This window comes from Tursiops truncatus, chromosome 8, assembly GCF_011762595.2.
Source record: "Tursiops truncatus isolate mTurTru1 chromosome 8, mTurTru1.mat.Y, whole genome shotgun sequence".
NCBI lineage: Eukaryota > Metazoa > Chordata > Mammalia > Artiodactyla > Delphinidae > Tursiops > Tursiops truncatus.
Genome location: NC_047041.1, coordinates 48,616,547 through 48,633,250, shown reverse-complemented (window position 1 = coordinate 48,633,250; position 16,704 = coordinate 48,616,547). Strand labels below are relative to the sequence as shown.

Here is a 16,704-nt window from a genome sequence, read left to right as displayed (position 1 = left end):
AAGACTATGGCCCCGAGGAGTTTCTCACTGTTAGGCTACTACATACCCAGTCCCCAGCAATTTGTCAAAATTACTATTTAAGTGCTTTTAGAAGCTTATGGTTCTAGTGACTTCTGCTCCAGGTAAGCTGAACTTGACTGTGTTTCTCTGTATTTGCCTGTCTCTCCAAATTTAGGAGAGACCTCAATTCTTTGATGAGTGCAAGAAAAGTTGTTGACTTTGTTTGTTCTGCTTTTTTCCTGTATGGATGGGGGTGACAACGTCCGTGCTCTTTACATATTAGAGCTGAAATTGAAGTCAGATTAAGATGTTAATCACAAACATCTTTGTAGTAAATTATTTGGAAAGCCAAAGTGATTTTGTACTTTCAGTTCAGTCGTTGCTTTAGTCTTTTTTTAGTTTTGTAATATATTTTAAGCAATTTTGTTTTTCAGTGGGTGCCAGGAAGAAAGTGCATTTTGGTAGCATACATGATGCAGTACGCGCTGGAGATGTAAAGCAGCTTTCAAAAATAGTAGAACGTGGTACCAGCATTAATGAAGTTGACGTTCTCCATAAACTTACCCCTTTACATTGGGCAGCACATTCTGGCAGTTTGGAGGTAAGAAACTATATAAGTTATTAAACTGAGGTAAGTTTAGCGCTGTTGACAGTTTTGTAAATTTAGCAAACAGGACTGAGGCCTTATGCTAGGCACTGAAAATATTTTTCTTTTCTTTTTTTAAAAAAATTTATTTTATTGAAGTATAGTTGATTTACAATGTTGTGTTAATTTCTGCTGTACAGCAGAGTGATTCAGTTATACATTTATATACAAATATTTTTCTTTTCAGTTCAGTCTAACATTTGGGTGTTCTGGTTACCTTAGTAATAAGTTATCCTAAAACTTGGTGGTATAAAATAACTATTTATTTATGCTCAGGAGTGAACCAGGAATTTGGATTTCAGGGACAGCTTGTCTCTACTCCATGATGTTTGGGGCTCCACCTAGAAGATTTAAAAGCCAGGGCTGGAATCTTCTGAAGGCTTGTTCATGCAGACATCTGGTAGTAGATGCTGGTTGTAGACTGTGCCCCTTGATCCCTCTCCACGGGGGTCTTTTTGTGAGGTCCCCACATGTGGGTTAGTCTGTGCTTCCTCACAGGGTGGCAGCTGGGTTCCTAAGGCAAGCATACAGGGTAACTTGCAGAGGATAACGTAATGCATACCTGGCTGTATGAAATCCTAATATTTTTGCTGTAGTTGCTTCAGATTTTTGGAAAAGAAATGGAGTATCACAGATACATTTGAAGTCCCTGAGCACCCCTCCCAGGTGTCATTTCTCTCCTTCCAACTCCAGAGATAACTATTACCCTGAATTTGGTGTTTATTATTACCATATATGTTTTATGCTGTTATTACATATGATTATATCACTGTTTTAAAGAACATGTTTTATATAAATGTCATCATATTATTTGTATCATTCTGCAGCTTGCTTTTTTTGTTCAACAATGTGTTTTTGAATTTTAACGACGTGGTTACATATATATACTCTAGTTCATTCCTTTCAGCCATGTTGTAATAGTCTATTCTTAGATGAATATCAGAATTTATCGATTTTTTTGATTGATGGATATTTCATTGGTTTCAATTTTTCACTAGTACAAGCAGTGTTTAGTGAATATTGTTATGCACAACTTTTTTTATTAATTTATTTTATTGAAATATAGTTGATTTACAGTGTTGTCTTAATTTCCGCTGTATGGCAAAGTGATTCAGTTATACGTATGTATATATATTATTTTTCATATTCTTTTCCATTATAGTGTATCACAGGATATTGAATATAGTTCCCTGTGCTGTACAGTAGGACCTTGTTGTTTATCCATTCTGTATATAATAGTTTGCACCTGCTAATCCCAAACTCCCAATCCACCCTCTCCCACCCCCCTCCCCCTTGGCAACCACAAGTCTGTTCTCTATGTCTGTGAGTCTGTTTGTGTTTCATAGATAAGTTCATTTGTATGCACAACTTCTTATCCTTGGGCTGTGTGCAAAGCCAACTGGAATTTTTCTCACAATTCATGGTTGTGTGTGGGGAGCTTATTTTAGCTATTACATTTCTCCAGTCTGTAGGCTGCAGTAGGTCTATTCACTATGCAACTCTCTTTTTTCCCTGCCACACAAACAGAGTCTGCTTTCCACGGATATGGCTCCTCTGTGTGATTTCTTTGTTTGGGCTTTTCTGCTTTTTGGAACCAAATCTGGTCCAAAGAATCTCTCTGCACCAGTTTGTGTGCCCCACTTGAACTGTAGGGGTTTTTGCTTTGGCCTTTTAGTGGCTTCCTCTCACCTGGGAGAAATGTGCCTTGACGGGTCTTTCTGTGCTTGCAGCCCTGCATGGGGATTTTCTCTGGTGTTTGCTCCCACATTCCTGTTTGATCTATATTTTGGCAGCTTTCCCATCTGTTTTGTGGTTTCAGATATCTCCTAGCTTCATCAAAGATGGAGTTTTCTTGCTCTTTTTTAAATTTTTTAAATGATTTTGAAGAGAGGAGGAAATACTGATTTTACTCTGCCATATTTGAAATAAGATAGGACTTGTTGCTATACCATTTATTTCATCTCTTTCCTGGGATCTTTTCAGCTTCTCTGATTAACCTACCCTGCCTTCTCTAAAATTAGTGGTTTTCTTTATGCTCTTGCCAATGGGTGTCTCTCTTCAACTTTACACTCTCTCTCCAGGCCATTTTTAGACTTCCTTGGCTTAATCACTTCTACATAATAATTCATTGATTCGCTTTCTCTCCAGAATTTGAATTCTGGTTTCTGCATCCGGCGCTTATCAACAGCTCATACATATCTGACTGGCATCTTAAATTTAGTTGGTCTAAAACTAAACTGTTATTCTTTTCCCTCCCTTTCTTAGTTTTCCAGGCTAATGTCCTTTGCATCATATTGAGTTGTGTCAGGATTTTACAGAAGCAAAACACAGTATCAGCATTTGTCTAGGTCAAGTGCTTCATGATGCACATTGATGTAGTGAGAACTGATCCCTAAGTCAGTTGATTCTGTTCCATCTTTGTCTCTCAAATTTGTCCTTTACACCTTCGTAGCCACTGCCTTAGAGCTACTTGATTTCCTTCTTTCCTCTCTTGTCTACTTCTAGTTCATAACGGGCATACAAAATTATTGCTCTAAAACAAAAATCTGCTATTACTTAAAACCTTCCTTAAGTCCCTGTAGTGACTCTCTATACCCTGTAGGATGAAGTTTAAGCTATTTAATATGGTAGACTTACCTCTCCAACCTCATCTCCCATCAGACTTGTTTCATGTTGCAGTACTGGTGACTACTCTCATTTCCCAAACTAGTCCACTGTTTCATATTATCATAGACTGTGTACATGCCGTTTCATCTGGCTGGTCTCACCTCTTCCCAGTGGTTAGCTTGTTGAAATCCAGGTCAGGTAGCACCCACTTGGCAGGGCCTTCTGTGTTTCCCCCTTCAGTATCCTCCAACTAGCAACTTTTCCCTCAATTTTATACACATTTAAAAAATTGTATTTATCACATTGAATTGCATTCTCTGTTAGATATTTTTTAATATTCTTTTATAAAAAAATAGTTATTTATTTGTTTTTTATTTATTTGTCTGTGCCGGGTCTTAGTTGCAGCATGCGGGATATAGTTCCCTGACCAGGGATCGAACCCGGGCCCCCTGAATTGGGAGCACGGAGTCTTAACCACAGGACCACCAGGGCAGTCCCTCTCTGTTAGATTTTGAGCTCTTTGGGGCCTCCCTGGTGGCGCAGTGGTTGAGAGTCCGCCTGCCAATGCAGGGGACACGGGTTCGTGCCCCGGTCCGGGAGGATCCCACATGCTGCGGAGCGGCTCGTCCCGTGAGCCATGGCCGCTGAGTCTGCGCGTCCGGAGCCTGTGCTCCGCAACAGGAGAGGCCACAACAGTGAGAGGCCCGCGTACCGCAAAAAAACAAAAATAAAAACAATAGATTTTGAGCTCTTTGAAGGTACCGTTTGGATTTTATTTATCTTTTTTCCCACAGCATCTAGCATAGTGTCTGGCATATTAGAGTCACATTGCGGGTTCCCAATAAATGTTTGTTGTATTGATGAATTTGTTGAATTAAATTTATATTTTTACTGTATAGCATAGTGCATAGCAGCTGTTCAAGAAATGTTTGTTAAATTTTAACAAAAATAAATCTAAATCAAAAGGTTTTGGCGACTTTCTACTTTCCCATTTGAGGATCATCTCCTAATTCTCTACTTGAGTACTGCCTTAATACCTTTACATTTTGTTATCCTTTCTGAAATTTCTTAAGACTCATGGTACTATGTTGGTAGTATAAAATGATCACTAAATTAACAGCTGGTGAAAATTGTGCTTTGTTAGACTTCATTTTTTTTCTCCTGTCAGATGAAATCAGCTTTTGAGCCCCTGTAGTAAACTTTTATTTCAGATATACTTTGCACCTTCAGAATTTTCTTTTTTTTTAAATTCTGTCTCTTTATTTTCTATTTGATGAATCATTGTCATCATATTTTTGTTTGATTCATTAAACATAAATTTTAAAAAATTAATTAATTTATTTGGCTGCATTGGGTCTTCATTGCTGCATGCGGGCTTTCTCTAGTTGCAGCGAGCGGGAGCTACTCTTTGTTGCAGTGCGCAGGCTTTTCATTGTGGTGGCTTCTCTTGTTGCAGAGCCCAGGCTCTAGGTGTGCGGGCTTCAGTAGTTGTGGCACGTGGGCTCAGTAGTTGTGGTGCACAGGCTTAGTTGCTCCACAGCATGTGGGATCTTCCTGGACCAGGGCTCCAACCGGTGCCCCCTGCATTGGCAGGGGGGTTTTTAACCACTGTGCTAACAGGGAAGTCCCAACATAAATTCTTTAAAAAATAATTTCTTTTAGTTCTCTAAAGCTATATGTAATAGCTGCTTTGAAGTCTTTCTGAGCTGAGCATCTGGGCCCTCTCAGAGATGGTTTCCTTTTTTTTTCTTTTTTGTCCACACCTCATGGCATGTGGGATCTTTGTTCCCTGACCAGGGATGGGACCTGTGCCCACTGCATTGGAAGTGTGGAGTCTTAACCACTGGACCGCCAGGGAAGTACCTCAGAGATGGTTTCTATCGATTCCTTTTTATTCCTGTGTATGTGTTATACATTCTTGTTTTCTTTGTATGTCTCATAATTTTTTAGTTTGGACATTTTGAAAACTGGACATTTTATTTTTATTTTTTGCAGTGCTTAGTATTTATTAGGTGCCTTGAGTTTTGGTATGTATTGACAAAGTATATTGTCTATTCCTCACAATAACTTTGATATTAGAATTCTTTTTTAAAAAATTTTATTGAAGTATAGTTGATCTACAATGTTGTGTTAATTTCTGCTGTACAGCAAAGTGACTCAGTTATACATATATATATATCCTTTTTATTTAATATTTATTTATTTATTCTAGGCTGTGTTGGGTCTTTGTTGCTGCGCACGGGCTTTCTCTGGTTGTGGCGAGTGGGGGCTATTCTTCGTTGCGGTGCGTCGGCTTCTCATTGCGGTGGCTTCTCTTGTTGCGGAGCATGGGCTCTAGGCATGGGGGCTTCGGTAGCTGTGGCACAGGGGCTTAGTTGCTCCACGGCATGTGGGATCTTCCCAGACCAGGGATCGAACCCTTGCCCCCTGCAGTGGGAGCGTGGCATCCTAACCACTGGACTGCCAGGAAATTCCCCTCTTGTTTTTATTTTTAAGCCTGGCTTCATAGGGGTCACCCCTGGGTCAGCATAGCTTAGTGATCAGCCAGTGATTAATCAGAGGTTGTGCCTAAATACCTTGAGCCAGTAAGGAGTCCATCTTTTGCTGATAGATCTGTGTGTGGTTTGGGGAATGTTTCCAAAGTCCAAGCAGTTTACAAGTCAGCCTGGCTTTTTTTTTTTTTTTTTTTCCCCTGTGTTTTCAAGGCCTTATGTCTAGCCAAGAATGTCTAGCCAACTTGGGACCTCTTCAGTCTTTCCTGAGTATGAGTGACTTTGTACATGTACACAGCTTTTTATATCACAAGGGATAAGTGGAATCTTAGCAAGGCCCACTTTGGCTGTCTCATTTCTTGTATTTTTCTGTCAATTTTCTAGGTGGTTTTTAGTTTTGTTGTTTGCCCCAACAAGTATCATGACTTCAGGCTAGCTCTGATGTTGGCTTTCCTAAATTGTTGTCACTGAGGATTAGAATTGTTTTTGAAAATGTGCCTGGGCATGGACTTTTCAGTCCCTCCAGCAGGGCAGTGGAGCTGTCCACCTGGGTAGAACTTATGCATCATGATGCTACGGGTAAGGATCCTTGTAGTCCCAGGCTACTCTGCCACGGGCTCTCTCTGTTCTAACTGAGAATCAGTAGATTTTTCTTGAATAAATGCTTCTCATTTTGTTGTATGCCTTCCAGAGTCTTTAAATGGTTTTTTTTTGGCCACACCACGTAGCATGTGTGATCTTAGTTCCCCAACCAGGGATCAAACCCGTGCCCCCTGCAGTGGAAACTTGGAGACCTAACCACTGGACTGCCAAGGAATTCCCTAAATGGTTGTTTTTGACAACTTTGTCTAGCTTTGTCATTGCTTCTTGGGGGAGGATTTACCAACCTCCTCACTTAGTCATTTCTGAAGACCTGCTGATTGGTCAGTTGATTTTTGACAAAGATGCAGAGGCAATCTAATGGAGAACAGATAGTATTTTTATTAAATGGTGCTGGCACAGTTGGACAGTCATACGTAAGAAAATGAGCCTCAACTCATACTTGGTACCATATGTAAAAATGTACTGAAAGCAGATGATAAACAAATGTAAAACTTAACCTTCTAAAACTTCTAGAAGAAAACATTGGAGAGAATCTTTGCAAATCATAAATATGACTAAGAACTTGTAGTCAGAATATATGAGACTCTTACAATTCAGTAGTAAGAAAACAACCCAATTAAAAATGGGCAAATGACTTCATTAGACACTTTCTCAAAGAGGACATGTGGATGATAATGAGCACATGAAAAAAGTGTTCAACATCATTAGCCATTAGGGAAATGCAAATTAAAACCACAATTAGGTGTCACTACACACCGGTTAGTATGGCAAAACAAAAACAAAAACATAACCCAGAGAAATGATAATACCAAGTATTGACAAGGATATGGAGCGACTAGAACTCTCATACACTGCTGGTAGAAATGTAAAATGGTACAGTCACTTTGGAAAACAGTTTGGCAGTTTCTTATAAAGTTAAACAACATATACTTACCTGTGTCCCAGAAATCTCACTTCTGCATATTTACCCCGGAGAGATAAATAACTTGTACACGAATGTTTACAGTGGTTTTATTCTCCAGTACCTGTACAGTGTTAGCATATAGTTGGTTCTCCATAAATATTTGTTGAGTAAATGAATGACTTACTGTGATTATTAGTGAGGTTCAACTCTACCCCTCCCCATATTTTATTGGCCATTAATCTCCATGACAGGCAAATGATACCTAAATGATTAGCCTTTTCAAAAAATGATATCACAATGATTGATGTGACAGTGTATCCCAATGATACAATCAATTCTTTTATAAAGAAAGAAACTTCTTTAAGGTAGAATCTACAAACTTGAATATATAAAGAGAGTAACACTATATGTGGCACAGACCTCTAGTACTGAATTATATTGAGACTTAAGTTAATTAAAAAAAATCTTAAATGAAGATGTGTTTTACTCCCTCACTTTGTTTAATATGCCACTTATTTTCTTAGAAAGTATCATCAGAATTACAGTGTCTTCTCTGATACAGAAGTTTCTGGACCCATTTAAAGATCTATGGCAGAGATTGTAAATTGGCAGCTGTTGAGTGAATTTGACCACAGATGTGTTTTGTTTGGCTTGCAGAGTATTGGTCAAACGTAAGATATGGACCAGCATTTCACTCACTGCAAAAACTGGCTAGAATTGAGTAGTATTTCACCTTATGGACAGGGAATGTGGTCTCCAGTTTGCCATAGCTCCTACCACTCCATATTGTTTACCCAACAGTAAGGCCAAATGTGGGTTACCATATCATTGTGCTTGTGCTTTTGTTTTTCTTATACCTGGCCCCCTCATTCACTTATGATGCTTCTCAGGCTGTAGTATTTCATGATGATAGACTAACTTTAAAGATATAAAAATGTTAAAAATATCTGCTAACATGGTTAACATGGGTATTTTCTTAACGTAGTGTCTTCATTGGCTCCTCTGGCATGGAGCTGATCTCTCACGAGCAACCGTGAGAGGTTGGACAGCAGCTCACATAGCTGCCATCAGGGGACAGGATGCTTGCATGCAGGTAATAATAACTTTGGTTACTTTTTTTAAAAATTCAATAAGTTTAATTACTTTAGCATAGTTCTGTTGGGCTATTGCCTTTATTCTAATAATTTGATCCCATAGACTTAGTAGTTCTGTGTTCTAAACAAAAACTTACTGGATTCCAGGACTCATATTTTGGTACCAACTGTCACTCAGACAGATTGTATAAGATCGGAAATTATATTATCTCTAAAGCAGTTGGCTATCTGTTTGGGTTGTTTTAAGGGATGTCATAGTCATGCCCAGATTATCTTCTTTATAGCTTGCCATGCCTAAAATTCCTCATTTAATGTATTTCCTGGCCAGAGTTATACATTAATATGTGGCAGGATCTAGTTTATTAGAGTAAATAGACTTAATCAATGTTGTGAAATGGACTGGAGCTTCGAGGAATACAAAATCATATAAGCAAACAGTCCCTGCCTATAAGAAGCCTGAGATTCTATTGGGAATGACAGTAGCTTTACTCAGTGAGTTACAAAACAGTACAAATCACAGTCTCTGAGTAAGGTTCTCATGAAAAGTATAGATGAGAAAAACTGTAGAACTTAAGAGAAGATAAGGGAATCATAAATAGAGGAAATGAAACTTCAGCTAATCCTAAAAGAATGGGTCGATTTTAAAAAGATAAGTAGTGAAGAAGCATTGTAGGTAGGGACGGTGTCAGGAGCAAATAAAAATAATGATTTTAATTTATTGAGCACTTTTTATGTGTCAATCACCGTCTCCCATGCATCACTTCATTTAATACAATAATCTTATGAGTTTCCCTTCATGTAGATTAGGAAACAGATTCAGAGAGTTAAGTTTGTTGCTTAAGTTAGTGACAAAGCCAGGGTTTGAACCCAGACTTTGTCCCATTAACCTTTATGCCGTAATTCTATGTGAAATCTTTGAATTGGAAAAATGCAGTGTGTTCAAGGAATATACCATTATATGAGTTTGACTGAGTGTAGATGATTTGTTCTGAACTAAGTTTAGATAAAACCAGACTTGTAAAATGTCTTAGGAATAGAATAAAGATTCATTTGTATAGGAAAGAGAATTTTATATGTATACTATACACATGTATATGTGTGTATATATATGTATATACACACACATACATACATACACACACATGCACATAGACATTAACAGGGGAATGTAGTAATGAAAACAATATTTCAGGAAATTATTCTAGCAAGATGTATCCAGGATTATGTAGGATGAAGAGGGTGTTTGGAAGCAAAATAATCAGAGACTTTTGATATTATCACTAACCATAGAGGGTGAGATTAGTTGGTGGCAGTGGGAAACAAAGAAAATTATTTAAAACATCTTGCATAGCAGGCATTGGCAAAGTAGTGAGACTGTAAGGTTTTGAGTCAGAACGACAGATAATTATGGCACTATAGATAGGGACATCTGAAAGGCAGGGGAGGTTCGGGAGGAAGGATGTTGAGTTCAACTTTGGCCCATGTTGAGTTTAAGGTGCCTATAGGTCATTCGGGTGCCGAAGGACAGGGCAGTTGAAAAGGACACTGGTGACAAAGATTTCAGGAGTAATAAAGCTTAGAGAAGAGTACAGAGTACTGAGGATTGAATGGTGAAAAATGTTACTAGTAGGGATGGGAGGAAGCAGCGAAATGAGTAAGGAGTTCAGAGGAGAAAGAGAGATAGAGAGTCAGGACCCATTAGCGTTGTGCAAATGAAGGAAGAAGTTGAAGTCAGGCAGAGTATCACTTACAGAATAAAACTAAGGGGAATAGCACTTAAGGAAATGCCATTGAACTAGCGAACTCTCTATAGGGAGAGGTTGGCTATATTTCTATGCCGTGATAGGGACAGCACCCAATTTGCAGGTGGATTTGAAGTCGAGGCATTGAGGTATTTGAAAAGTAGGCAGTGAAAGAAAGGAGCAAATACAATAGTAACTTAAGGGGATATCAGGGTCAAATGAAGCTTTACTTGTTGCTTTCCTTCCTCTAAGCATTAGTTTAACCCACTCCCTCTCCCTTGATTGTCCTTCTGTTCCCCAAAGTGATCTCTTCATTCTTAGAGCTTTTGTGATGCTTTGGGGTACTATACTTTGTAGTTGTTACTTACCAAGGACTGCTTTGTATAGTTGATTGTCTTTGTCTCTACATGTGTCCTAATTCCCTAAGTTGATATATCTTCATATTCTTTGTAGTGACATAGTAAGCACTCAGTATATGGTTTGTGATGATTATTGACTAGTTTGTTAATGGGAGTCAGGCAAAATCATGGATACTGTTCTTCCTAAAACTCTTGGTAGGAATTATGACTAAGTAAACTTTTGCTGAGATGCTGGTAAATATAGCCTGGTTAAAAGAAAAAAAGTCTGAGGGAGATAAAACTGAAAAATATTTGCTAATAATTTTTTAAACCAATTACTCTGTATATTATATAAAGGGGTGTGTTGTGTATATGATATAACCCATATACAGAAATTGGGCCAATTGTAAATTCAGATGGAATCTCCTCAGATGCCGTTAGAATTTTGATTTGGAGCTTAGAACTGGTTACTTTAGTAATGAAATCCTTTTATTGTATTCAAAACCCAGTTAATAAAAGATTCTGCTTTTGAAATAGAGGAAGTTTAAATTTCAATTTTATTAGCTTAGCATTAAATTATTTAACTTAGTGGTTGTTAATCTGTGCTCATGAAAAGTTTGTTTTATAAATTGTATGTACATGCTCAAATCAGAATGTGAAATTGGGTATACATGTCTCCTAGGCAATGTTAAAAAGGGTCTCAAGCATTTTCTTAGGACTAGCTAAGAATTTCTCACACTTTGTGTGTAGCACACATGTAAGAATTTACATAATAGCTTAGCTATAGGTTAACAAATTCCTTGCCTTTAAATAATCTGCATCTGCATTTATGATTTAACATCTATCTTCATATAAACTCATTCTTATGTCTCTACTTTCAGACTCTTATAATTAATGGAGCTAATCTGGCAGCTCAAGATGATCGTGGATGCACTCCTTTACACCTTGCGACAACACACGGACATTCTTTCACTTTACAAATAATGCTCCGAAGTGGAGTGGTGAGGGATTCCTGTTAATAAGTGAGAATGTATAATGATATGGACTATAGTCCATACAGTCCATATCATATGGACTAACATTTGGTAGTCTGGTTATCTCTTCCTGACTTTGTAAATCCCTTATGTGACTTTGAGGAAGTAATTTGATCTCTCTCTTTAGCTTTTCTATCTTTAAACATGGGAGCAATAATTTAGATAAATCATCAACAACAACAACAAAAACAGCTTAATGGTACAAAATATTTCAGAGGCTATGAATTCTTCATGTTAGTTCAGAGTTTAACAGGGAAGATTCTGAAGCTTCCAGACACATCTTAACCAGGGATTGTAAATCTTTCTGACTTGCTGTGTGTTTACCTGTTTCTTTGGTAACTCTTATTTCATACACTAATTTAGAAAGTGATTTATATCTCCAGAAATTTCATTTATTGTGATATTTATTTTTAATATTACCCAGTGGCTGTAAAAAGTAACTTCTTATAAGAGTTAAATATTTTTTCATTAACTCTTTGGTTATGCTCCCAAGGATAATATTTGATCATTTGAATCCATCTCTTTCATTTTATTGGTCAGGAACTTGTGACCAGTAAAATGACTAGTTAAGTTCCTTTTTAAAAAGAACCGATTTTTATGTGGCTAGTTATGTTCTTTTTTAAAAGACTTTATAATTTCATTTGTATATTATTAGCTCATATGTTCAAATCAGTGGTTGCAGTAAATATTTCTATGATATTTAGTGTTTGCCGTATAGTTTTAAGGACAGCCTCCAATTCTCATTTGCAGAATTAAGCTGCTAGACTTAGTGTTTCCCCTACAAAACATAAAGGAACTGAGTCCTTGTGAATGTTACCTCTAGGATCCCAGCGTGACTGATAAGAGAGAGTGGAAACCTGTGCATTATGCAGCTTTTCATGGGCGGCTTGGCTGTCTGCAACTTCTCATTAAATGGGGATGTAGCATAGAAGATGTGGACTACAATGGAAACCTTCCAGGTATTCGCAAAAGCAAATATTTTGTTTTTCTATTAATGTAAACTTTAACAATGTTTGATCATGTTTAAGAAATTTGAACTGTCATCATTCTGATATTTCCTAACAAAACTAAAGTAGTAAATATGTTGACATGAACATTTTTTATCTTATATTATGTCTATGTTATGTACCCATCATGTGACTGATTTTTTTTTCTGGAACCATATTAGCAAAAGAGAAATATCCAAAATTAAACTTGGATTTACTCTTCCCACCAGCTGTTTCCCTCATCTACTCTCTAGTGTTATTGTTTTTTAACTTCATATGTCTCTTCCCCACAGATTACTTAAAAAAGTAATAGTACAGATAGTGGACACTAGTGTATTTGAGTTAATTTGCTAATTGCAGTTGTCTAGCCTGCGGTCAACTAGCCAGCTGAGACCTATACTCTTAAGTACCCTGTCTTCTTCTAAGAGGTGCTGTAGAAGTTCGGAAGAGAGTTAGACCACAGTGAGATTGGTTACTGAAACAATACTTGAACTATGTCTTAAAGGAATCTTAGGTAGCAAACAAATGAAGGGGAAGTCCAGGCAAAATAATCACTTTGATTATTAAAAACTCCCTAGATCCCAGTGGATCTCTGATTACTTAGCTTGGCATGCTGGGCCTTCATAATTTGGCTCTGACTTTCCTCCCTGCCCTCATCTTCCATCCCTTGACACTGCTATCTTGGATCATTTTGCTTCTTTCTGAAGGACATCCTTTAGTGTTCATTTAGTGAAGGTTTGTTGGTATGACCCTCTCGATTTTTGTGTATCTGGAAGTAACTCTTTTACTCTCAGTCTTTTTAAAAAAAATTTTATTTTTGACATATACATACAGAAAAACGCCCAATTCAGATGCACAGCTCACTAAATTTTCACAAGTGAACACTTCTCTGTGACCATCAGCTAAATCAAGAAACGGGGTAGTCTCCTTTGTGTCCTCTTTCTAGTTACTGCCAACTTCCAAAGTTAATCACTACCTTGACTTCCAACATAAAAATTAGTATTGTTTTTTTTCTGAACTCCATGGAATAAAATAATACACTGGTGTCCGTTTGTGTGTGGCTTCTTTTGACTTTCCAAAGTGGTTGTTATCAATTTATACACCCACAGGCAGTGTTTAAGGCTTTCAGTTACTCCACTTTCTCATCAGCACTTGACACTATCAGTTTTTTTAGTTTTTGTCATTCTTTTGAGTGTATAGTAATATCTCATTGTGGTTGTAATTTGAATTTTCTCTGATGACTAGAGATGTAGAACATCATTTCATATGATTAATGGCTGTTTAGTTATTTTCTTCTGTGAAATACCAGTTTGAAGCTTCTGCACTTTTTTTTTTTTTAACTATACGCGGGCCTGTCACTGTTGTGGCCTCTTCTGCTGTGGAGCACAGGCTCCGGACGCGCAGGCTCAGCGGCCATGGCTCATGGGCCCAGCCGCTCCGCGGCATGTGGGATCTTCCCGGACCAGGGCACGAACCCATGTCCCCTGCGTCGGCAGGCGGACTGTCAACCACTGCGTCACCAGGGAAGCCCTGCATTTTTTTTTTTTTTTTTTATTGAGTTGTTCCTCTTTTTTTCTAATTGAGTTGTAGGGGTTCTTTATATATTCTAACCACAAGCTCTTTGTCACTTACATGTGTTGCAAATATCTTTTCCTTTTAAGTATCCTTTCCATTCTATTGTCTTGCCTTTTCATTCTTTTAAGATATCTTTTGATGAACAGAAGTTTTCATTTTACTGTAGTCCAGTTTAATAAGCTCTTCCTTTATGGTTAGTACTTTCTGAATCCTGTGAAAAAAAAGTAAGGAAAGACTTTTTTTAACAGGATTCAGAAAGTCTTCATTTCATGAAGACATTCTTTTATATTATCTTCTAGGAATTTTATTTTCACATTTCCACCTGGAATTGACTTTTCTTCAATACAAGGTAGGGGGGAATTTCATTTTTATTTAGTTCTTTATTGAATTTGCCTGATCACTTTGTTAGTCTCTTGTTGCCCGCTCATTGAAAAAAAAATCAACTTTTATTTCCTTAAACATGTATAATTATTTTATAACCATGTGTAGTATATTTTTTAATAGTATAAGGTAGAGGTTAAGAATGTGGCCTCAGGACTAGACTGCTTATATTCAGACCTCTCTGTTAAAAATTATTAATTCAAAATTTATTAAGCATCTGTGTGTCAGTCCCTAGGTGCTGGGGATATCACTGCAAATAAAACAGACAAAAGTCTCTGCCTTTGTGTGTGGTGAGGTGGGAGACAGACAATAATAAAAATGAATTAACAGAATATATATTGTATTAAATAGGGATATGTGTTTAGATTAAATAGCAAAGGGGAGTAGAGTGTTACAGGGGATGAAGTTTGAAATAGGGTAGTCAGGGAAGCCTTCACTGAAGAGGTGACATTTGGGTGAAGACTTGGAGTTGAGGGAGCAAGTCTTGATATCCTGGGGGACGAACATTTTAGGAAGATGTAACAGCAATGTGTAAAGCTCCTGAGGCAGGGTCATGCCTTGCGTATTTGAGTAACAGCAAGTCAGTGTGGTTGGAACAGAAGTGAGGGTGTAATAGATGATGAGGTCAGAGAGGTAACAAGAGCCATTGAAGCATTTTGAGCGTGGGAGTGACATGATCTATGTTTAAAACCATCATTTTGGCTACTGTGTTTATAATACTAGATTGTAGTGAGGGTGTGGGCGTGAGTGGTTAGGAGCTTGATGCAATAATTTAGGTTACTGTTTGGTTGGACTAGATAATGAGAAGTAATTGGGGTCTGTGTATCTTTTACAGATAGAGCCAGTAAGATTTGCTGATTGATTAGATGTGGGGAGTGACAGAAATGGGAGTCAAGGATGGCTCCAGGGTTTTTGGCTTGACCTTCATGGAAAGGAGAGCATTTCCATTAACTGAGATGGAGAAAGCTGTGTAAGGAATATGTATGCAAAAAGGGTAAGGAGTTCAGTTTTTGACCTGTTAAGTTTGAAATGCCTATGATACATTTCATGTATATGATGAGTAAGCAGTTAGAGGAGTCTGAACTTTCAGAGGGAGTTTTTTAGTGGAAGGTTCAGCTGAGAAAGTGTACACTGTCATGTGCTAACTACTTGTGGACATTGTTACTTAATTGATTCTCCTGAGTTTTACTGGTGACTTGGGCACTGCCCTACTTCTCCAGAGCCAAGATTTGTATACAAATTGGAGTCTTTCCCAAATAGTCACTTCTCAAGAGGTGTAAAGGCTCTCTTGTTCTTTGTGATCATTGCCTCTAAGCTTGTAATACCCCAGAACCATTCCTGTTTTTTGCAGCTTTTGGGTTATGGCTGTCCCTCAATCTGATTCATTATATTGATATATTCTTTCAGGGATTCCTTAACATTTCTTGTCTGTTCGTGGTGTTCTTGTCTGTTTTTCTTGTCCTTTATGGCTTTAAAAAATATCTTTCTATTATTTTCAAGAATTTAAGAGAAGAAATGGTGAGATAGTGTGTGTGCTTAGTCTGCAGTTTTGATCTAGTCTTCTTGTTTATAATAAAAATAATGTTTATGAAAAAGTGACAAAATACATAGTGATAAAAATAACATCACCCCTATTTGCATAGTGACTATTTTGGTTTATTTCTTCCACTTTTTTCCAAAATATTAAGATAAATTTATCTATCTAGCACCTATATTACATAGAAGGCATTTTTTTCATATAATTATAAGCTGCGCAGTTGGGATTTCACTTTCCAAGAGAATTGTCTGAGACCTGCTCTTTGGTGACCCTCACTTGGCCTCTCTACATTCACAGTAAGTGTAGCTATTCAACCATTTAATCTACTGCTGTGGCTTGACTAGAAGGCTGACTGAGTAAGGACATGTAAGCTGGAAAAATGGTCTGTTATCCTTGCATCCAGAGTACATCTCTGTTATATAGGATAGGGATAGTTGTCTCCCTAGGAGGTTTAGAGTTAATGTGTTGTTTCTTTTTTCAAGATATTTTATTGTCAATTTAAAATTAAATTATTATTATTTTTTCTCTCACCTATAGTTCACTTAGCAGCCATGGAAGGCCACCTTCACTGTTTTAAATTCCTACTCAGTAGAATGAGCAGTGCCTCCCAAGCTTTGAAAGCCTTCAATGATAATGGAGAAAATGTATTGGACCTAGCCCAGAGGTTCTTTAAGCAGAACATTTTACAGTTTATCCAGGGGGCTGAGTATGAAGGAAATGATCCAAAAGATCAAGAAAGTAAGTAATAAACCTGAAGTGTTTTAG

The 16,704-nt window shown here is 37.5% G+C and overlaps 1 protein-coding gene across 1 annotated transcript in view; it reads left to right on the top strand.

Moving 5' to 3' along the window:
- ANKRD42 (ankyrin repeat domain 42) overlaps nucleotides 1–16,704 on the top strand; it is a 65,809-nt gene that overhangs the window by 4,097 nt on the left and 45,008 nt on the right. Inside the window, exons 2-6 of the mRNA XM_073809431.1 lie at nucleotides 435–601; nucleotides 8,238–8,345; nucleotides 11,308–11,427; nucleotides 12,284–12,419; nucleotides 16,477–16,677. Coding sequence (XP_073665532.1) covers nucleotides 435–601; nucleotides 8,238–8,345; nucleotides 11,308–11,427; nucleotides 12,284–12,419; nucleotides 16,477–16,677 — 732 coding nt within the window. The remainder of the gene's footprint in view (nucleotides 1–434; nucleotides 602–8,237; nucleotides 8,346–11,307; nucleotides 11,428–12,283; nucleotides 12,420–16,476; nucleotides 16,678–16,704) is intronic.